The 23,889-nt window shown below is 45.1% G+C and overlaps 1 protein-coding gene across 3 annotated transcripts; it reads right to left on the reverse strand.

Moving 5' to 3' along the window:
• Nucleotides 1-113: 113 nt before the first annotated feature.
• Nucleotides 114-17,018, reverse strand: LGALS3 (galectin 3). Of its 3 annotated transcripts, none has more exons than XM_055289302.2 (6): nucleotides 16,779-17,018; nucleotides 8,346-8,367; nucleotides 7,067-7,390; nucleotides 5,074-5,162; nucleotides 2,687-2,852; nucleotides 114-406 (listed from the first exon to the last, which is right to left on the reverse strand). In XM_055289302.2, the coding sequence occupies exons 2-6, from the start codon at nucleotides 8,361-8,363 to the stop codon at nucleotides 251-253; spliced, it is 753 nt and encodes a 250-aa protein (XP_055145277.1). In that variant the 5' UTR covers nucleotides 8,364-8,367; nucleotides 16,779-17,018; the 3' UTR covers nucleotides 114-250. The 3 variants fall into 3 exon arrangements, with proteins under 3 accessions (XP_055145277.1, XP_055145278.1, XP_055145276.1); XM_055289303.2 differs by having other exon boundaries at nucleotides 16,734-16,959; XM_055289301.1 differs by lacking the exon at nucleotides 16,779-17,018 and adding an exon at nucleotides 12,349-12,400 and having other exon boundaries at nucleotides 8,346-8,368.
• Between the last annotated feature and the right edge of the window lie 6,871 nt (nucleotides 17,019-23,889).

The following is a 23,889-nucleotide window of genomic DNA, read 5'->3' on the forward strand; positions in this document are numbered from 1 at the left end:
AAGTATAGGAAACCTTGAGGCCCCAATGCAGTATTAAAATTGCTACATATTTTTTCCATTGTGCATTATCTAGAATAAACCACTCCAATTAAATGACATATTGAGACAGGTAATTCACTGTAATATTTATTAAGTAGATGACTTACAAGAAGGATATTGATGAATGTAAAAATTTTCACTCACAGTGAACATGAAACCTTTACACATGTAAGGTTTAGATTCTTTTTTTTTTTAATCTGCCCCTTTCAGATTATATCATGGTGTATGAAGCACTGGTAAGGTCTATGTCACCAGAAATTCCCAGTTTGCTGATTTCATTGAGATTTTTAACCCGATGATTGTACTGCAACAAGTGAGCATCATTCACTGCAACCTTGAAGTGGTTAGGTTCAACCAGTACTTGTATCTGAAATGGCATATACATAAACTGTTACATGAGGTAATGCATATGTCAGCTGGATTTAGCCATTCCACAATATATACATATTTCATGTGCACGATAGAAATAATTTTTTGTCAACTGAAATGAAAAAAAATGTCCATTAATTTCAAACCAGTCTGGCCTGAGCTCAGGATGTCCAGCGTTTCATCCTTCTCATTTGTGGGACCAGTTAAGATCCAGAGAAAGTAACTTTACAGCAAAAATTCCAAGTTATGCCAGGCGTAGTGGCTCACGCCTGTAATCCCAGCACTTTGGGAGGCTGAGGCAGGTGGATCACAAGGTCAGGAGATCGAGACCATCCTGGCTAACACGGTGAAACCCCGTCTCTACTGAAAATACAAAAAATTAGCATGGTGGCAGGCGCCTGTAGTCCCAGCTACTTGGGAGGCTGAGGCAGGAGAATGGCGTGAACCCGGGAGGCAGAGCTTGCAGTGAGCCGAGATAGTGCCACTGCACTCCAGCCTGGGCGAAAGAGTGAGACTCTGTCTCAAAAAAACAAAAAACAACAACAAAATTCCAAGTTATTCAGGTTTTTTTTTAAAGCAACAAATTTATTAGAAGGATACATAAGTGAAGCCATAAAGGTGAAGGCTAAAGATTTGCCTGCATAAAAACTTAAAAGAGTCTGGGTGTGGTGGCTCACACCTGTAATCCCAACACTTTGGGAGGCAAAGGTGGGCGGATCTCTTGAGCCCAGGAGTTTGAGACCAGCCCAGGCAACATGGTGAAATCCCATCTCTACAAGAAAAATACAAACATTAGCCAGGCGTGGGTGGCATACATCTGTGGTCTCAGCTACTAAGGAGGCTCAAGTGGGAGGATCGTTTGAGCCTGGGAGGTTGACAGGCTGCAATGAGCTGTGATCGTGCCACTGTACTCCAGCCCGAGTGACAGTGTGAGACCCTGTCTCAAAACAACCAAAAGTTCTGGTATGGCCTAAAACACCTAAAAGAAAAACACGAAAATAGGATTCCTTTGGCAAATGTTGTAAAGATTGATGATAATCAGTTTTGGCAAGGGTAGGAGAAATCTACTCTTCCAATAGTGGATGTTCATTCCTACATCTTTTTGGAAGCAGCAATTTGACAATATCTAAATTGTAAACATGTACATTTAAAGCAAAGCTTTCTAGAAGATTTGCTTCTAGGAAGCAAAGATTTGTAAGTATAGTTATTACAGTATTTTAGTAAAATCTTTCCAGGTTGGAGTGTTTCTATTCTGTAAATTTTCATCAGTAGGGTACTGGTTAAATTATCACATATCTAAAAATGAAATACTATTGGCCAGGCATGGTGGCTTATGCCTGTAATCCCAGCACTTTGGGAAGCTGAAGCAGGCGGATCACGAGGTCAAGAGATCGAGACCATCCTGGCCAACATGGTGAAACCCCATCTCTACTAAAAATACAAAAGTTAGCTGGGCATGGTAGCGCACGCCTATAATCCCAGCTACTTGGGAGGCTGAGGCAGAAGAATTGCTTGAACCCAGGAGGCGGAGGTTGTAGTGAGCCAAGATCGTGCCACCGTACTCCAGCCTGGCGACAGAGCGAGACTCCGTCTCAAAAAAAAAAACGTGCTATTAAGTAACAATATTCTGATATGAAAAGATGTCCACCAAATGTAGACTGTGGTCCTTATTTGTCCCTGTTGTTGAAGAGTTTACAGTCCAGCTGTTTTATTCACCACTCTACAGTCAACCCTAACTCAATGCTGTGGACCTCATTTGTTGAAGCAGTGCTTACAAATAAAAAGCATGCTGTATGTCAGAAAATACTGGCAAGATACTCATCGAATTGCAACTTAGGATGGGGGAAGGAGTAAAAGATAGGAAACTTTGTTAATTAAAAAATTTATAAACTTTTCATAAAACTTTAATTTTAGAATAAAAAAATTTTTCATCTCTATGCCAACTGTGTTGTTTTAAGCAACAAAGTCGCAGTACAACTGTACCATAAAGACTTTTTGCCTTTTTTGTTAAAGATTGTATTCTTTTCATTTCTAGAAAGGCTTAAACTCAGAGGGGTGGCAGCAGTGATGATGGTGAGGTGCCTGAAAGGAACTGGGAGTGTGCCACTCCTGGCCATGTTCTCAGCCTGCTGAGCCTGGTCCCCTGGGCAGGGAGAAGATACACTGGTTAGGCACCTTAGGAGAGGTGATAAAAACCCACTTCAAGTGCTTTGTGGTTTTAGAGTGATTCCTCATGAGAAATATACATTATCAATATATAATAGTAGCAATAACTTACTTTGAATGGTTTCCCACTTTCAAATGGGAAAACCGACTGTCTTTCTTCCCTTCCCCAGTTATTATCCAGCTTTGTATTGCAAACAATGACTCTCCTGTTGTTCTCATTGAAGCGTGGGTTAAAGTGGAAGGCAACATCATTCCCTCTTTTGAAATCTAAAGCAATTCTGTTTTAAACCAAAGACCAGTTATTAAAATGATTAAAGCTGTACATTTGTACCATGTAAAGAACATATAATTTTCTAAAAAGCAAATAATTTCATAATACAGTACCTAGGAAATTTTTCTGAATGGAAAGCAAATAAATCAGAATGAGTTCAAACTGGAAATTATCCTAAGCCCGATATTCTATGTACTATCACAAAATCTAAAGCAAGACAATAGATGTTGAATTTTTTGCCTCATTGTCTTCGATCATATTTCCATTCATCTGTAATGCCCCTACAGACTCGTGAAAACCCTTCAAGGTTTTCTTACAGAGGTTTAGAGCCACTCTGAGGACACTTTATCCCTTGCTATAGATAATGGTTATCTCTTTCCTGCTCTTCCAGTTTGCTTTCAATACCTGGTAAAGGCCAGCCAGCTATATAGTTAACAGCCATCAAATACCTGGCTTCTTCATAATTAACCAGAAGCCCTAGTTCCTCTAAAACAACAAGAATGAGATAAGGTAGTTAATATTCAGTATCTTGTTGCTAAGTTGTAAAGTTATGATAGTAAATGTGGTAAACATTCTATGATGTGAGCCGGAACCAATGAAATTGCTGGTTTAGCTTTTTGACCCTGTTCCTTCTCCCTGGATGTTAATGCAAACACAAGCCCTCTTTGACTAACCCCATCCCTGAGTTTCCCAAAGGGTGCTCTATAGAGCAGTAACACCAGAATCATCAGTAGGTATTCGTATTTTAAAGCCAGGTCTGCACTCTAGACCAACTAACAAAGATTCTCTGTGTATTTTGATTCACTCAGTAACAGTCACATTCAACCACAAATGATCTTCCAGTGATTAAATTTGTAAGGAAAAAACAGCATAGAATTTGTGTTTGACTAAATATACAATGTTGTCATCTCTGTCAGCTTAAGCACTTTTTTTTCTACGCAGTTCATCATATAGAATTTGCAGGACTAAGCAACAGTTTTTTTTTAGTTTACTACCATAAACCATTTCAACCAGAATCAGTTTTGATCTGCCAGTCTCAATCTACATCTCTAGCATTATTAGAACTAAACTTTCCAGTGAAATGACTCTAACAAGACAAGGATAACAAACTGGGTATTCAGTGTGCGTTAGGGGTTGTGGGAGGAGGAGAGCAGATATTTAATAAATCATGAGTGCTGTGTGCACAGGATAAGGTGTGCTGGGTTTTATGTGATGTTGGGAGGAAATATGGATAAGGACATAGGTAGAGGATGTATATATTTTGTAATTTGCTATGAGATGTGCATTATTGTGCGGGGAAGTTCTGTGCTTACAGAAATTGTCTAGGCTGTATGGAAAGATGGGTTGGCTTAGGATAGTGACTACCATTGCAGAAACAGAGGAGGCTGGCTGAGGTGGAGCGAATGAGCGTTCGAATGTGAAATTATCAGATCAGAAGTGAAGTCCATCTCTTGATTGCAGCATGTGGAACAAGGTGACAGACACTGAGACTGTTTATGGATTCTTGCATAAATCTGTGTACATGGTTTGAATTTGTGCCATTTAGGTACTGTCCATAAGACCTAGAGACACTTCCACTAACCTCAGGGGCAGGCATCTCAGATGGTTTCAGGACATGGCCAGCTTCCTTGTATGATATGTAAGTACTACATAACCAGTGGTGACAACCAGGGCCAAGCGGCCCAGGACAGCCATAATTAGCATGTATTTTCCTAAATAAAGCCTCACCCCATCCTAGCCCACCTCATCAATCAAACCACTTCCAATAGCAAAGCTTGATTTATGATGAAGTTTTTAACTTGTAGAATCTCTTCAAACCCGTAAGCAAATAGTATCTACTCAAAAGACGGGTTCCCAGGCCTGCCACTGATCATCTGTAGAACCTGAGCCTCAGTTTTGTCTATAAAAAGGGGAGAGCAATATTCCTTATCCTGCCTTCAACCATGAAGATTAGCTGACATAATACATATCAAACTATAGAATAAAGTGTGTTACTGTTTACTATGAGTGCCCTGATGCTTAGCAAAATTATATGGGAATATGTATGGATTTATGGGATAATCTATATAATGGTATAGCCAAGATTCTAAATATGTAGTTCTTTAAATTTTACTAAAATTCAAAATAGCACCGTAAGACAGGGCAAGGAAAAAAAATCAAGATAGGCCATTCTTTATTCAAAAACCAATCTACAAATAGGGTAGGCTTTTTAATTTTGCTCTCCTTACCTGTTTGCATTGGGCTTCACCGTGCCCAGAATTGTTATCAGCGTGCGAGGCACCACTCCCCCAGGCAAAGGCAGGTTATAAGGCACAGTCTGGGAATGAACAATTACATATGTGTCAATAAGGAGTCATGTTTCTTTGGGGAAAGAAAACAATGTTTCTAAAGTTCCATCACTATTAATATGTGTGAAAAACACATAACTCTAGTATATGCCATCTGTCCAGACTCGCGGGCCACTTTGCCCAGGGGCCAAAGAGATAAGGCTCCCTAGATGTACAAATAATAATTGAAAAGAAAGCCATCAGTAAATCTCATTACTACGGCCATCCCAATTTGTACTTATTCATGTTGACTATTTTTGGAAAGGCTTAAGCTAGATCTTGTGATCAACATTAACATTTTTGTATCACTCTTAAGGCCCTGTCATGGTACATGCTTCACTGTGGTTATTCTGCTTCCTGGGGGCAAGCAGCATATCACATTCTGGGCTTGTGGGTTCTCATATGCTCTGCACTCACATGGCTCCAGCAGAGTGCTTTGATGTGGCAGATACTCAATATTTATGGAATGAACACTGTTAATACTGTGAGGTTCATTCCACAAATGTTTATTGAGCAACTACATTCAAGGTACTGTGAATATCCCCAAAGCTCTATTTATTTATGGCCTCTTTTCTTTCCCTTTTTAAGACTTCCCCCTGGGTTTAACTATCACCTAAACCTTTTTATTTTTTGAGACAAGGTCTCAAAAATCCGGGTCTCAGTTGTTGAGGATGGAGTGCAGTGGTGTGATCATAGCTCACTGCAGCCTCAACCTCTTGGACTCAAGCAATCCTCCTGCCTCAGCCTCCGACAGTGGTGGGATTACAGGCATGAGCCACCACACCCAGCCCATCCAAATATTTTCTTTCTAGTCCTGATGTGTACTAGTCCTGTACTTCCTCCCACCTGGATTTGCTGCTAGTGCCTCAAATTCAAAGTGTGAACTAGAATGGTCTTCCCTACCCCCTCCCCCATCAGTTCCCCTTCATGAGTTCCCAGTTTGGGCTAAAGCTTTGCCGATGGCTCTAGTTGCTCAGCCTTGAAAAGTCAGAGTCCTCTATGACTCCTAAGACATAATCAGTAGATTCTGGGGGTTCTTCCTCTGTAATCTCTCTTACATCTGCCTGTTCCTTTCCACAGCCTTCATGTCCTCCTCTCTCTGCAACTGATCATCTCTGGTATAGTCCCTCTCAATGCCACCCACTCCCCCAAGTCTTTCTACTCTAAACCAACCTAAAAGGAGACAGTGCTACCTTGTGCTGTCTTCTGCATAGTCCTGAAATGGTCTAATCCCACACTGGTACTTAGCTCTTTCCTCATATTTATTATATGTTTTATCATCCAACTAGATTATAAATCTGGAAAGGAAGGATCCTGTGGCTGAGATGTATCTGGATCCCCCATGGAGTTATGTTTTACACTTAGAATTCACTTGCTAAGACATATTTTAATTTGCATGAAAATTCAACCCTTAGATCACAAAATTATCTTTAGAAGGTTTTTCAAAACCAGATTACCCTGGTTCCTCTACATGTTTGCTCAATGACCATGGACAAATTATATCACTTCTCTATTGCCCCATTTCCCCATGTGTGAAATGGGGTTATTAACAGTATCTTATAGGGTGGTAATGGGATTAAATGAGATTATCCATGTAGATGCATACTATTGACATGTACTCAGTAAGTGTTAATAATAACCAAAATGTTCTCCATTACTACAATCTTGATTTATATTCATAAGCAGCTTTATGAGTGCCTTCAAAATATTCATTACCTTCTGTTTATACTAACCACAAACAATAAGCTCAATATGAACACTTAATTTTTTGACTCCACCAACATACACCCATGGCTGGCCCTTGAGAAGTGGCTCTAAGCAGCAGGTTTAAAGCTCGGGGTCTCCCTGAAGCCCTCTGCATGTCAAGTACATGAAAGAAGGAATGCCATCTCACCAGTGGCCCAGCAGGGGCACCATAGGGGCCAGTGGCAGGGTAGGCTCCAGGAGCACTTGGCTGTCCAGGAGGTGGGTAGGCCCCAGGGCCGCTGGGTGGCCCTGGGTAGACTCCAGGTGCAGGTGCTCCGGGATAAGCTCCAGGTGCTCCAGGGTAGGCGCCCGGAGGTGCGTGTCCAGGATAAGCCCCTGGGGGTGCCTGCCCAGGGTAGGCCCCAGGATAGGAAGCCCCTGGGTAGCCCCCTGCCCCAGCAGGCTGGTTCCCCCATGGGCCAGGCCATCCTTGAGGGTTTGGGTTTGCAGACCCAGATAACGCATCATGGAGCTGGAAAGAAAGACATAAACAATTACAGGACAGAAAGCATTCTCAAAAGCAGAATTTTCAGGAAAATAGGAATATGTGATCAAAGAAGGAGAGGAATATGGCAAAGGCATTACATGCATATCATTAAACTTTTTCCACTTATTAATAGTTTGAGTTTCTAAGACTAAAATTAGATGTTAGGATTACATATACTTTCTCACTTTATTCTTGCCTCCCAACGTCTCAGATCAGGGAGGGCTGTATTTTCATAATTAGCTCAAGTCAGTAGTTAGCGCTCCTCTACTTACAGCACATACTTTTTAATCACCGTGAGAAAAACAATCACAAACATCATAATGCCCAGACTGTACCGCACTTCCCCCCTCAGAGGATTTCTCAGCTCCTGCTGGCAGAGTCCACTCCCTTATGCCCTGGGCCTTTTGGTGAAAGGGTTACTGTGAGTGAGTCCCAGGCCTCGCTCTGCCTGGCTTTCTTCCCAGATCTGCTGCTGGAAAAACAAGGCTCCAGCTCGCAAGCCCTCATTGGACAAATGAGTCCAGGGGAAGCCACGCAGTGGGAGAGTCAAAAGGGAAAGTCATGGTAAAAACAAAACCCCCAGCCCTCAACCATGTGGAGCTGATCGAGGGTAAGAAACAGGCATAAGGCCGGGCGCGGTGGCTCACGCTTGTAATCCCAGCACTTTGTGAGGTTGAGGTGGGCGGATCACGAGGTCAGGAGATCGAGACCACGGTGAAACCCCGTCTCTATTAAAAATACAAAAAATTAGCCGGGCATGGTGGCGGGCGCCTGTAGTCCCAGCTACTCAGGAGGCTGAGGCAGGAGAATGGCGTGAACCCGGGAGGCGGAGCTTGCAGTGAGCTGGGATCGCGCCACTGCACTCCAGCCTGGGCGACAGAGTGAGACTCTGTCTCAAAAAAAAAAAAAAAAAAAAAAGAAACAGGCATAAAACACTTACCGAAAAATTGTCTGCCATTTTCCTGAGAGAAAGAAAGAGACAAAGGTTATCATTGATCCTGAAAGCTTTCACCGATTTCCATTAAACTGAACCTCACCACTAGTTCATTGTGCAGTTCTAGTCCATCTCTAGGCATTATGCCTAAGTCAGTAGTGTGGGGTCACAAAAACATCTCTTCAAGGGGCAGGGATGCTTTCCAGCTAGATTGCCAAATCCTATTTAACTCACAAGTTTAAACTTCCATCACACTAGCCTGTGCTCTGAATCTTGCCCATCTGCCCTCTGTCCCCACTAACTGCCCCATCCCCTCCTCTGAGTTTTTGAAGATAAGCAGTGATTGATTCCTACTGAGACAGGAAAGACAATGACCTCCAGACATAGTTGCTGCCCTGTTACTTATTCCTCTATTTGCACACACTTATGCCTGCTCTTGGCCAGGCACTGTGCAGGCTCCTATCCAGGTGTGAAGATGAATAGGCCATGATCTGCATGGTCACAGGGGCCACAGGATCTAAAACTCAAAACAATTGAGCCCACAGAGATATAGAATAGAAGGATGGTTACCAGAGGCTGGGAAAGGTAGTGGGAGAGGGTGGGAGGGAGGTGGGGATAGTTAATGGGTGACAAAAATAGTTATAATGAATGAATAAGGCCGGGTATTTGACAGCACAACAGGGTGACTATAGTCAATAATTTCATTGTACATTTGAAAATAACTAAAAGTATAATTGGATTGTTTGTAACACAAATAAATGAGAAGATGGATACCCCATTTTCCATGATGTGATTATTAGGCATTGCATACCTGTGTCAAAACATCTAACATACCCCATAAATATATATACCTGCTACGTACCCATAAAGATTAAGAATTAAAAAACAAAAAAGCCGAAGGGCCCACAGTCCAGCAAGGCAGATGAGATGCATCCATGGAAATGTGAAATAACAAGTCACAGATGCTATGAGTCAGAATATGTGCTGTAGGAATTGAAACCCAGAAAGCTTACTTCTAAGAAGGAAAGGAAAGGTGCTGTTGGAGCTAAGCCTCAAAGGGCAGCTGAAATTTGTATGTGCTTTTTTTTTTTTTTCAAAGGTACTTGTTATTCCAAATAAAATCTTTGGCAGTACAACAAACTAAGGTGAAAAAATTCAGGCAACGTGACGTGAAGGAAAAAAATATTTGGGTGTAAGATGCTACCAAAGAGGGTTTGCCTAAGGGGTGGTCTGGAGACATCAGTCCTGCTTTCTCCTGTTCCTTCCCATGTCAAGGCTCCAAAAGCACAAGATGCTTCACAGCTGTTGTAGGTGCTCCAGCAGTGAGGGGAGCAGGGCAGCTGGGCCCCTGAGGCATGGGTGAGTTCTTCCTAAGCTCAGGATCACCTGTGCCATGGCCTGAATTACCTGGACCTTGAAACAACCAGAATAGCCTTCTCTTTGATTTACCCACCTGTGATATTTACTCAATCACTTTTAGAAATGGCATCGGCCCCAAGGGATCCAATAAATGTCCACTACTTGATTCAAATGCAAGATATTGGCTGGGTGTGGTGGCTCATGCCTGTAATCCCAGCACGCTGGGAGGCCAAGGTGGGCAGATCACTTGAGCCCAAGAGTTCAAGACTAGCCTGGGCAATATGGCAAAACCCTGTCTCTATGAAAAATACAAAAATTAGCTGGGTGTGGTGGCGCATGCCTGTGTTCCCAGCTACTCGAGGGGCTGAGGTGGGAGGATCATTTGAGCCTAGGAGGTCAAGGCTGCAGTGAGCTGTGATTGCACCACTGCACTCCAGCCTGGGTGACAGAGTGAGACCTCGTCTCAAAAAAAAAAACCCATAAAATATTACATTTTTTTGGTAAAACTCAAACAAGCAGAGCTCCTCCTAGGGCTTAACATATGCTTCATTTACACACACTGGATATTTTATACAGGTTGAGTATCCTTTATTTGAAATAGGACCAGAAGTGTTTCTGATTTCCATTTTTTTTGTTTGTTTGTTTTGGAATATGTCCTTATGCCCAGTTAAGCATCCCTAATCTAAAGAGCCAAAATCCAAAATCTCCAGTGAGCATTTCTTTAGAGCATGACCTCTGAGCATCATGCAGGCATGCAAAAAGTTTGGGATTTTGGAGCATTTCAGATTTCTGCACTGGGGATGCTCATCCTGTACTATACTGCTATTATTTATATCATAGTCAGACATTACCTTTGACTAAAATATTTTTGTACATCTTTTTTTTTTTAGACGGGGTCTTGTTCTGTTGCACAGGCTGGAGTGCAGTGACATGATATCAGGGCTCACTGCAGCCTCCACCTCCCAGGCTCATGTGATCCTCCCACCTCAGCCTCCCAAGTAACTGGGACTACAGGCACACAACACCACACCCAGCTAAGTTATTTTTTTTTTGTAGACACAGGGTCTCTCTATGTTGCCCAGGCTGGTCTCAAACTCCTGGGTTCAAGTGATCCTCCCACCTCAGCCTCCTAAAGTGCTGGGATTACAGGCATGAGCCACCGCATCCAACCACACATCTCTTTTTGAACATGGTCATTCTGAAACCTATTCAGAAGCAGTTAGGTTATGACCATGCCCATTTTCCAACCTAGGGAACTGCTGGCAGCTTGACAGGGAAGTCACGGTGACTCCAGAGGTTACTACATCTTTCATTTACATTACATCCTATAGTGCTTGGCTTTTTAAAGCAAAAGTTGTGAGCTCCTCTGCATGTGCCTCCTTCCCCAAAAGGCTGCCACACTACCATACAAGAAACCGTATAAGTTGCTACTGCAGGGGGAACTTGAGAGAAGAGTTGTTACAGAAAAGGAAAATAAATGAAAATTTTTAATTCAGAAAAAGAAAGTCTCCCTCATTTTGGATGCCAGTAGGAAACAATCTTGAACTTCAAGGTGGGCAGAAAGCTTAGTTCCTTTAATTACACATACTTCTTCCACCCTAAGGCAACATATCAAAGACCCAGCAATAACGTTATCAACATTTTGATTTCTTTTAAATGTCCTCATTGCACAGGAGCTTATTGTAAACCTCAGCACCACTGACACTTCAGGTCAGATGTTTTGCTGTGGGGCGCTGTCCTGTGCACTGCAGGATGTTCAGCAGCATTGCTGGCTTCAATACATATGCTGCCAGAACTCCAGCATACCACACTCCAACTTGTGACAACCAAGTGTCTTCAGGCCGGGTGTGGTGGCTCACATCTGTAATCCCAGTCATTTGGGAGGCTGAGGCAGGAATATTGCTTGAGCCCAGGAGTTCAAGACCAGCCTGGGCAATATAGCGAAACCCCAGTCTCTACCAAAAAAAGGAAAAAACGTCTTCAGACATTGCCAATATCCCCTGGGAGCAAAATCACGGCTAGTTGAGGACCGCCAATCTAGCTAGTTAGCAGTGTATCCCTACATGAATGTGCACACATGGTTCAATAAAAACCAAAAAGTTAGTTTCAATTGTTAAAACTAGCTGAATTTGCCTTATAAAGGGTCCTAACATAACTCTATTCAAATTAAGATGTGTTTAAAGGCTGATTCCAACCAGAAAGTCAAATAAAGAAGGCATTTCCACAATTAAATATTTATTCTTTTCAAAGCCTCCACTCAAGCATGTTTAGTTTATTTTCCAATCTAACCAAATCCACTTTGGGAAACAAAGCAGATCTTGCTGCATTTCCACTGTTTCAACACCACCTCGGAGGGCAGTATAGATTGTGTCTCGACACATTAGACAAGGCCACTAGAACAAAACCTGGTATTTGTGTGGTGCTTTTCAGCTTATAAAGCATGTTCACATACCTTATCTCTTTTAGTTATAATGACAATCTTTGTGGTGAAATCGTGTACTGTTCTGCCATCTCGCTGTCCAGCCTGGGACATGAATCATCCCTATGTCCAGCCTATCCACACTGTAGATGCTACCCACCCACAAGTCACTTAGTAGCAGGCTTGGTTATCAGATCAAAAAAACAGTATATATAGGGTTCGGTACTATCCATGGTTTAAGGCATCCACAGGGGGTCTTGGAATGCATCCCCTGAAAATAAGGGGGAGACTACTGTGTTCTCACCATAAGGAAACTGAGGCTCAGAGAGATAACACGGTGGCCCAAAGTCATCTGTCATTGGCAGATCAAGGAGTAGGGCTCGTGTCTTTTTACTCCTTATTTAGGCTCATTCTACACCAATAGAAAACATCACACTTTGAAATTTTAAAGTACAGTCCTTTGAAAGTGTTAATTACTTCATTGGGAAATTAATTCTCTGACTTACTCATCTGTAACTACATAACACACTGAAATTGTAAACAAGTTTTTTAAAAAGGATTGTGTTTTGGTCAGAAAACTAACTGGGTGATTCATTCAAGCACAAAATGATATTGAATATTGAATACAAGAATGCCATTTTGTATAGTCACTTGCTAATTATAACCACATTTTAACCAATAAAGTGTACTTTTCCAAAAATTGGGTATGCCCCGTTTTGATTATGTCAACTTCCAAACATGAGATTTTTTTTTTTTGAAAAGCATTATAGGGCCGGGCACGGTGGCTCAAGCCTGTAATCCCAGCACTTTGGGAGGCCGAGGCAGGCGGATCACGAGGTCAGGAGATCGAGACCATCCTGGCTAACACGGTGAAACCCCGTCTCTACTAAAAATACAAAAAATTAGCTGGGCGTGGTGGCGGGCGCCTGTAATCCCAGCTACTCAGGAGGCTGAGGCAGGAGAATGGCGTGAACCCGAGAGGTGGAGCTTGCAGTGAGCCGAGATCGTGCCAGTGCACTCCAGCCTGGGGGACAGAGAAAGACTCCGTCTCAAAAAAAAAAAAAAAAAAAAGAAAAGCATTATAGGCCAGGTGCAGTGGCTCACGCCTGTAATCCCAGCACTTTGGGAGGCCAAGGCAGGAGGATCACGAGGTCAGGAGTTTGAGACCAGCCTGGCCAACACAGTGAAACCCCATCTCTACTAAAAATACAAAGAATTAGCTGGGTGTGGTGGCGGGCGCCTGTAATCCCAGCTACTCGGGAGGCTGAGGCAGGAGAATCGCTTGAACCCGGGAGGCAGAGGTTGCAGTGAGCCAAGATGGCACTGCAGCCTGGGAGGCTGCAAGGCTCCATCTCAAGAAAAAAAGACAAGAAAAGCATTATAACGATGCTCTTTTGAAATCAAGATTATTAACCTCAAAACTTTCAGGAAAACTAAAAAGACATCTATTCAGATAAATATCATCCTTACCTGCCTGAAATTTTTTTCGTTTTTCTTTTCAGATGAGTAGTTTAGAGAGAGAGACATACAATCAAATGTCAGAAATCTTCCCACTCTACAGATACTATAGATATGTGAACCCCATCCTGGTGTTTCCAGGATCAGAGAATTTTGAAGAGTCAGAGGGAAAAAAAAAACACTTCAAAAAATAAACTAAAAGTAGAGAAATACTAGCTGGATCTCCACATTTGTAAACACCTACAGTAAGCAGTTCAGTGTAGCTTCGGAATAAGGAATTTAAACATGAGTTAGAATACAGACCATTTTAATCGGCTGTTAATTGGTAGCTTTTCCCTTTAACAAAGAGTAGCTATCCACTGCACTATGCTATTCTAGGCCCACCCAGCAATCAGTCCGGTTGTCTGGGTTCCCAGGGGCACTTCTGAAATGTCTGCTCATAAAGGTCCCTGACCTGTGCGCAAGCCATCACGGGAGAAGACTACTTCCTGAGCCCTTAGGCACTGCCCTACACTGCTCCTCAAGTAACACAAGAGGCAGTCTACTTCCTGTCCTTGCTGAAACACAGAGCAGGACTTGAGGAAAGCCCATTTGCCAAAGACAAATTCAGTGATGCTAAGTTGGAATAAGGGAAGCTAGTCCTTTCCTAGGATTTCTTTCTCATCATAGCTCCCTGGCATCAAGGCAGGTAGTTACTTTCTGCTTCTCATGACTGATTTTTCCCCCTATGGAAAAGCTGAACAGAGGTCAAAAGAGAACACATGACACTTGGTCAATAGCGAACTGGAAGTATACAGCAAGCACAGCCTAGACTGGCTCTTAAGTTACCCACTCAGAATTTAATGAGAAGATCCAGTTCAGGCACCAGACACAAGGAGCTACCCTTGAGTGGGAGCCTGTGTCCCAAACGATCACAGGAAAGAAAAGCTATGTTTGAGATCAGTTACCACAAGTATCAAGTACATAAGTTTACAAGCCACTTGGCATTTAAGGTCAACACGAGATTCTGAAGGCATACTACATGAACAAAGGTCTCGGCTGCAGTTAAGGTTTAGAGTCTGGCTAATGAGGGTTCTGTGTAAAAAGGTATCTAAATTATACATGAGACCAGCATTAGCCTCTTGACCTCACTAAGTGAAAAAAGTCTTTATAAAGCACTTATGCATATTTGTAGCACAGCGAACTATCATAGATTAAAGACCACTTAACAGAGCGAGACACCTATTCTACTTGGACACAACTAGTTTTTGGGGTCAGTCCATCAGGCGGTACTCGTCCTCTTCTGCTTCTTACGTAACTTAGTGAGGCATCCTCCTAGCACTTCTAAGTGCTAAATATTCAAGGACCATCATCAAACTTCTCCCCAGAATCTGGACTAAGTGCTGATTTTAAACATCACCTCTAAATATTATGAATTTAGGAAGTTGCTTAAGTCCCCGAAAGATCAAGGATGGGGTATGATCATCTTTAGAATGAGAGACCCTACCCTAAGGATTGAGAGTAAATGTCTAAAAGGGAGACTATTGTTGTAGAAAAGTAAATGATCATTATTCAACTTTACCTTTTATGGAAACACACAATTTCCTAGTATGAAATATTTATCAACTTGAGGTAGGCCAGGCGCAGTGGCTCATGCCTATAATCCCAGCACTTTAGGAGGCCGAGGCAGGCGGGTCACCTGAGGTCGGTGGTTCGAGACCAGCCTGACCAACATGGAGAGACCCCCACCCCCCACCCCGCCACCACCACTAAAAATACAAAATTAGCCGGGCATGGTGGCGCATGCCTGCAATCCCAGCTACTCCGGAGGCTGAGGCAGGAGAATCGCTTGAACCCGGTAGGCAGAGGTTGCGGTGAGCCGAGATAGTGCCATTGCACTCCAGCCTGGGCAACAAGAGCGAAACTGCGTCTCAAAAAATAAAAATAAGAATAAAACAAAAACAAAAACCTTACGTAAACAAATCAGAACTTTGGAAGCTGACGAAAGCTTTTTCTCCTCAGGCTCTGTGCCCAAGTGGTTAATTGTATCAGTCTCATTTTCTTCAGAATTAACTGAGCCTTCTCCCATTTCTTCCCCAGAATCCTAGAAACAGCCTGAGTCACTGAGGTCCAGGTGTCCTCATTGTGCAGCAACCCAACTCCCAGAGTCACTTTACAAACATTCCGCAGTCTCTGGAATCGGCATGACGAACTTGAAGGGTAAGGCTGAAACCTAAGTCCCAGCCTCCACCATGCGTCCCCGACTCCCTGGACCTGAACGCCTACTGCTCAGAGGGCAATCGTTTTAGTGTTTCTATTTGAGCACCCGATAATTCAGAATAAACTCTCAAACATGTTGTGAAAGCTCCCCGCTAGGGCTCTGCACACTAGGACCAACATTCTGCCACATCCACCACTTCCTGGGCACAGTCTGGGCAGGGAGGCGCATTTGATTCGGAAAAGCTTAGAGTTTGCAGTCTTTGCTAAGCCAGGTCATGTCCACTCAGGCCATGGGGCAAGCACCATTTTCTGTGGGATCAGCAACCAGACAGCGGCTGCAGCTCGGCCGCAGCTGGTCCTGGTGGAAGAACTCATTCGCGCTCCACTGCGAGATCTCCTCCAAGTCCAGCCTCAGCTGATGCTCAAAAGCGGCCGGGCCAGCCAAGCTGTGGGTCCCGGGAGGCGCCCTATGCAGTCCCGGGAAGTCCCTTCGCTCCCCCGCGGCCGTGATCTGGGAAAGGGTGACGGGGCTCCAACCCCAGTTAGAGAAACTGGAGCGGCCGTCTGGTTTGCTGAGCGAGCCCCTCCGCCTCCCCTCGCAGCGGGACCTGGCGGGACTGGGGTGACCAGACTGCGGCTCGTCACCGGATGGAGCTTACTCCGGGGCCGCAGAGCGCAGCCGGCGGAGGTGCGACGGCAGCGAAGCCCCCGAGGCTCCGCAGAAGGTGGCCCGTGCCGCCGCGGGGACGAGTGGGTCTCGTAAGGTGCTGCCAACCTTCCCCGAGCGCCAGCGCCCTCGAGAATCAAAGGCGACTGCCCCGGGGCCAGATCGCTGCCCGCCGCCCCGCACCCGGAGGGCAGAGCACAGGCTGTGGGGCTCTCCGCGCGCGCCCCGGCCCGGTCCCGGGGAGCCGAACCCCCTCCGGACCGCGCCCCAAGCAGCGCCTGGGCGCCCTCACCCCTGCCCGGCCGGAGCCGCGTCCGCCGCGCCCCGCGCCGCTCACCGCTCGTTGGCTGGCTCCGGATGGCTTCTGGCGAGGAGCTGCGGGCGCCGGCGGGGCGGTGGCTCCGAGCCTCAAATACTCCCAGCCCCGCCCGGCCCGCCTCTCCCGAGGCGGGGCGGCGCCCCTGCCCAGCCCGTCCTCTCCCTGGATCAGGCTGGGCGAGCCCCGCGCCCGCCTGACACCCCGAGCCGCCGCCGCAGGGGCGACCAGGAAGCTCCCGACGGGGAGAGCGCGGGCACTGAGGGGCGCGACCTCCGCTGCCACCGTTAGGTTCCGTGGCGCTCCCAGGGCCTGGGCTGTGGCCGCGTCTGTCCCCCGCCCTCTCCAGAATCACCTGAGTGAAGAATTCACTGAGAGGAATTAAATTAATAGGTTGCTTTATTTGTAGAATACAAAACCAAAAACCTTTTCAGTGTCTATTTCCTAGGGTACTGACTACAAATTGACTACTTATTCTAGATCAATAGGCCTAGTCTCAAAGCAATTCCCTTATGAAGCAATTAATCAGACAACTCTTTAACACATTTTACACAGGAAATTCACATTTTATATATACATATATATATATATATACCCTCCTTTTAACTTCACCTTATCGTTTTCTTGCAAGAAAGAGATAAGTATTATTATCTCATTTTTACTGTCAGGGTGCTATAGTCTGAATGTTTATATCCCGCCAAAGTTCATATGTTGAAATCCTAACCCTCACCGTGATGTATTAGGAAGTGGAGGCCTTGGGAAGTGATTAGGTCATAGGGGCAGGGTCCTTAGGAATGAGATTGGTGCCCTAATAAAAGAGGCCGGAGAGAGACCCCTTTCCACTTCCACCTTTTGAAGACACAGCCAGAAGGTGCCCTCTGTGAACCAGAAAGCAGGCCCTCACCAGACATTAAATCTGCTGGTCTGGATCTTGGATTTCCCGACCTTCAGAACTGTGGGAAATAAATGTATATTGCCTATAAGCTACCCAGTTTATGATAGTTTGTTACAGAAACCCAAACAGACTAAAAGAGAAAATGATTTACTTATCCAAGCTCACTCATGTCTAGGAACAAAATCCAGAAATCCTGGCTCTTACACTTTATCTGGAAAAGCACCAGGCCAAAGAATCCTTGCAGGTCAGAACAAGGATCTCTGAGGAAAAAAAAAAAAAAATTAAGGGGGGTGGGGGAAGAATATTTGCAGGGACTGGCTTATGTAAACTATGGAGAAAACCAGGTATCATCTGGTTCCTAAATAATTCCTGTAGCCCTTATAGTAAACAATTAATAACATAAAGATAAATTATTTCCTGCAGTTTTTCAACTTAGGGAAATGTTCCTGTGAAGGACTCACTTGCTGGAATTGAGAAGCTGTCTTGGCACTCTCTAGGATAAATTTGAAAGTGTCTTAGTGGCTGGCACTGTTCCTGCAACATTGTCCCCTCTAGGCTTGCATATAGAAGTCACAGTGTGGCTGGGGATTATTTATGAAAGTATGAACTCTTATCTGAAGAGGTAGCCTGGCAACCAATTTATTTGAATGGATCACCCATAGTAAATGACTAACCTCTGGGTAGTCAAAAGGTGTCACCCAAAGGAATGCCCTTGGTCTCCAGGGAAAATGCTATAAATCTTAAGACTTTGAGTCATGAGGCCTCATGGCCAGGTGTGGTACCCTTAGAGGGTTAGCCATTGGTAATAAGAAAAGTAGATAGCCAAATGAATTGCTGTGGAGGCAAGGGACGGATCACACTCTTGCCTTTTCTTCTGGTCATTTCAAAGATAGACAAAGTTCATGCCATGGCTACTTAGGGGGCTTGCTTACACCTGATTGTATGATCAGACATCCTTTTGGCTTCACTTCCTTACTTGTACATCCCCATGAATACTTTGGTGCCAACTTCATGCCCCACAAAGCTAATAAAAGGATCCTGCTATGATCAGGGTGTGCCTGGGAATTTATAATTTATACACATGCAATAAACGGCTCTTTATTACCCAATCCAAAGTCATATCCCTTTTCTAAGATAAGCGTAAAAAAGAACCCCATAAAATCAATTAAGGTATCATTGAGTAACTTCTATGTACTGCTCACTGTGTTATTTGAAATAAGGGACAAGGCAAGAATTAGCCCTCAAACAAATAGGCTGGCTGGTTTCTACGGATGCAGAGATTGTAGGCCCCTGATAAAAGCAAGGATTCTAAGAGAGGCATCTCCACAGGAGGGAAAGGAAGAACCTTGGGAAAGCAGGTGGCTGTCCGGAAGGTCAGGAGGGAAGCTGGGTAAGAACTTCGGTTAGAGCCAGAAGAGAGTAGGAGATGAAGATGAGAACAAAAAGGGAAAGTCTTTAAGGATAAGCAGAAAAGAGAAACGAAGACAGTAATTGGAGGAGAAAGAAGAGCCAATTATTTATTTATTTTTTATTTTTTTTTGAGACGGAGTTTTGCTCGGCTCACCGCAACCTCCACTCCCGGGTTCAAGTGATTCTCCTGCCTCAGCCTTCCCGGTAGCTGGGATTACAGGCACGCACCACCACGCCTGGCCAATTTTGTATTTTTAGTAGAGACGGGGTTTCTCCATGTTGGTCAGGCTGGTCTCAAACACCCTACCTCAGGTGATCCGCCCACCTCAGCCTCCCAAAGTGCTGGGATTACAGGCGTGAGCCACAGTGCCCAGCAGCAAAGCCAGTTTTTTAAAGTCACCTTTTAAATAAGAAAACAGAACCAGAGAGAAAGGAAAAAGAGAGGAGAATAGAAGAATTATGAAAATATAAAAAGTGAGTGAACCTGGAACAAGCCAGAAAAGAGGAGAGAAATTTCCCAGAAATTAGCACTACAGTGGGCCAGATAGGGAAAGAATGTCTCACAAAAGCTGAAGTTCTTATGAAATATAAACAAAAATCTTGATATTAAGTCATGTAGACAGCAGAATACAGGAACAGCCAGAAAAGAGCAAAGCGGCTGCTTTCCAGTTTTCACATTTGGACCCTGGGGAGCCCAGGCAAGTTTGGCAATTCTGTGTCTACATGGTGTTAACGCATCTGGGTGACAAGTGAAGAGTTGAGTCAGGCCTCAGGGCACTTGGTCTTTCTGGTGCCAACAACTGGATTCTGGGTGGCTGGCAGACTTAGGGACTGAAAGAGAGGCTGAGTGTTCTGGGGAACCATTTATGCGTTGAAGACAAAGTAATTTCCAGTTCCAGAACGAAATGACTGTGGCTGTCTGCTGTTTCTAGTCCCAGTTATCTACATGTACTTACTCATATCCAAGGCCTTTAGTGGGGGCCTAATATATGCCTCAACTATCTTGCAAAATCCACCCCTTCTAGCTCGCTGAATGAACAGGCTCACCAAAACCTGGTCAACAAATGAAATAGAGTTGGTGGCAGTAATGTGCTCAATGATGGTTTACAAGGTCTTACCACCTGGGTGGCAACTACAGCCCCTTGGGGACAGAGTGAGAGCCAAAACCTGCTTAGAAGGGAGCAGCCCCTCCTGCCTTGGATGGGCAGGCCAACAGCATCAGGGAGAAGAGGTGTCCCAGGTGCCACTGCAGGTGTAAAGCCCCTTCTCCAGCCCAACCTCAGCCCTGGCTACCTCAGCCTAACCTTCCTTGTTTGTCCCTCAAGCCTAACCCAGGCCTGTCTTCAGCACTAGCCACCACCAAACCCACATTCCTACCAGTCACTTCTGTCTATAGACAGGAAGTGGCTGCTGCCACTACTTCTGCCCTTATTGCAGCCACACCCAGGGCTATGCTTTTAACCACGCTATAGGGCTATGATCTTAACCATGCTACAGCATTAAGCTGCCTCTTGAGGAAGTATAAAACCAGGGAAAGGGATAGAGAATGTGCGAGCTTGCTAAGGCTGCCATAACAAAGCACCAGGAACTGAGTAACTTAAATAACAGAAATTTATTTTCTCCCAATTCTGGAGGCCAGAAGTCCAAGATCAGATGTTGGAAGGGTGGGTTTCTTCTGAGGCCTCTCTCCTTGGCTTGTACGTCTCTCTATACTTCACATGGTCTTTCTTATATGCCTGTCTGTGTCCTAATCTCCTCTTGTTAGAAAGACACATTCGTATTAGATTAAGACCTCATTTTAACTTAATTGCCCCCTTAAAGGCCCTGTCTCCAAAAACAGTCACATTCTGAGCTATCCGGGGCTAGGATGGTACTGATATAAATGTTTTTGCAAAGAGAGAGGGACACAATTCATCCCATATCAGAGAAGGGCAGGGGAGGAGCTGGCTGTCAGTTCAGCAAGTGTGGTCAGCAGAGATTTCTCCAAGGAGGTGGTATTTGAGCTGAGACCTAAATAAGGAGTAGGGGCAGGCTTGTAAAGATTCAAGAAAGTGGGAATGGCAAGAATAACACTGAGTTGCAACAGGGACCTGTGCCAGCATAGACACCCATGGGGCACCTCCTGCCCACTCCTCTCAGAATCCCTTCCCTGCCATCCTCATAAAGTGGCCCAGCAGCAAAGCTAGCACTTCGTGACCTCTCACCTTAAGTGGAGTTGGGAGAATTGTGGAGTCCTAATTGGGGGCTGGGGGAAGTGGAGAATTGGGCTGGTGGGATCAAGGGAAAGCAAAAAGAGAAAGCAGGCTGGGCGCAGTGGCTCACGCCTGTAATCCTAGCACTTTGGGAGGCGGAGATGTGTGGATCGCTCAGGTCAGGAGTTCGAGAACAGCCTGGCCAACATGGTGAAACCCCATCTCTACTAAAAATACAAAAATTAGCCAGGCATGGTGGCAGGTGCCTGTAGTCCAGCCTGGGCAACAGAGTGAGACTCAGTCTCAAAAAAAAAAAAAAAAACAAAGGCAGATAAGCTATAAGTCTGCCTTTTTGCATGGTCCAGGACACATAGCCCTCTTGCACAAATAACTCACAATCTTCCTGCTCCCAGCTCTCTCCACCCCTTGGGGGGCTCACTGCAACCTTGGCATCATCAGTACTGCACAAAACCCTCTTCAGCACGCAGCACGCGCTCCATCCTATAAAATCCCCAGCAACCCTTTGTCTCCTTTCACTCAGCTTCTCTTTTGCCAGCCTGCCCATTGCTTCCTTGCAACATATTTTTATACTTTTTCTAATAAATCTGCCTTTCTTTACCTACAACTGTCTTGATAAATTCCTTCTACCCCCCACGCCACTGGCCCCAATAGTCACGGCTCACCTGCAACAAGAATCAGAAGGAACTAACGCAGCTGAGTATTTGGTTTCTCTTACCTGAAAGCTTGAGTTTGGGCCCCTGATGGATTGTGAGTCAGTTGGTATGTGTGGCTGCATCTGCACCATGTCAGCCTGGGAGCCATGCACATTCTGCCATGATAAAGGAAGAGTAGAGAAAGCCGGTCTGCGGAGATGAGTTGAGAAGCTGTACAGAGAGAAGGGACAAGACAGAGAGAGTCCTGCAGTATTTAAATTCCTGAGGCCTAGTGTCACGTCTGCATTTGGATTTTGTGTATTGCTTTTGTCCCGACACCCGTCCTCTTTTTTTCCTCAGATTCTAAATCCAAGGAATCCAACCCCAGATTCCCCCAACACTTTTTTTTTTTTTTTTTTTTTTTGGAGACAGGGTCTCACTCTGTTGCCCAGGCTAGAGTGCAGTGGCGCGATCATGGCTCACTGCAGCCTTGACTTCCTGGGCTCAAGTGAATCTCCCATCTCTGCCTCCCGTGTAGCTGGAACTACAAGCACGTGCCACCATGCCGGTTAATTTTTGTATTTTTTGTAGAGATGAGGTTTCACCATGTTGTCCAGGCTGGTCTTGAACTCCTGGGCTCAAGCCATCCATCCACCTCAGCCTCCCAAAGTGCTGAGACTGCAGGCATGAGCCACCGCGTCTGGCCCACCTCCCTTTTTCGCATCCTTTTTCTGCTCAGGCTTGCTGACGCTGGTCTCTGTCACTTGCCACCAAGGAGCCCTCATACAGAATATAGACCCAAATGGGGCCTCGCTGGAGGCCACCTGACTGTGGAGGGCTGGGTCCTGTGTGTGTGCTGGTGGAGACATGAGCCAGAGAGAGCTGACTTTCAGTGTTGTCACCATGGTTACTGCTATTTGACTCATGTTGTAGGATTTCCCCACTGAATCCCACACCGCCGGCTTACAATTCAGGGGGAAGTCTTTCCTGGGAAGCTGGGTTGGGCTGCACCTTCCCTGCGAGGCAGCTCATCCTGGCCCACTGTCAGCTCAGACGTGCCCGGATCCACTGTGTTCTGGCCTCCACCTGTGGCATTCTCCAGGACTGTCATCCTGCCTCCTACCTGTCCCTCTGCAGATTCTGTCCTCTTTTCTCTACACCAAAGTCATACTCTTTTTCTCCCCAAGAACAATAGACTTGCTTATATGGATTTCCTCCAGCCTTTTACTAAAACTGGAATAGTCAAAATCCTCTCTGGGCGCTGCCAGCCTGTTATGTTACAGAGAGCAGAGGGAGGAGGCCAGGGCCGCTATTGATAAGCATCTCCTGCAATGAAGTGGGAGTGTTCACAGCGCAAACTGACCCATGAGGCTTGCCAGGGCTGTGGCAGGGTGGGGTGGAACAGGACTGACAGGCTCCTGTTTCTTCCAGATCTGCACATTGGCAACGTGCCATGCATATTTTCAATATGTCTGCTAGCCAACAACCATAAATATCTCTGTGGAATGAGCTGGGGAGATCTAGTTTGTGCAGAAAATCAGGGAACATGGAGGAGGATTTGCCCCTCTCTGCACTTTTGAAGGGCGTGCCATGTGCTTCTGCCAAGGGCAGAACCAAGGTTGCAAACTTCACAGAGAAGCTAAGAGACGTGTAGTTAGGTCTGGCTGTTTACTATAAACTGTGGAAGTCTATTGACTACAAATGCACAATCTAAATCATAGCAAGAGCATGAGGCAGGTAGTTTTCAGAAAAGAGCTAATTCTTTCTCATCCAGGTTGCAAGTCAGAGCTCTCCAAATGCCTCGTTATCATTAGCAGCAATCATGAAATCTTCAGCACTACTGGCCCCTGGTACCTTTGAGAGTAAAGGTCAGAGGTCTTACAATCAAGTAAGAAGTTTCTGTTTGTTCTATACCTAGCACAGAATTACAGATGGGGGAGGAACTAGGCCATATAGGCCATAAAAAGTGCAATTTATGTTTA

This window comes from Symphalangus syndactylus, chromosome 8 (assembly GCF_028878055.3).
Source record: "Symphalangus syndactylus isolate Jambi chromosome 8, NHGRI_mSymSyn1-v2.1_pri, whole genome shotgun sequence".
NCBI lineage: Eukaryota > Metazoa > Chordata > Mammalia > Primates > Hylobatidae > Symphalangus > Symphalangus syndactylus.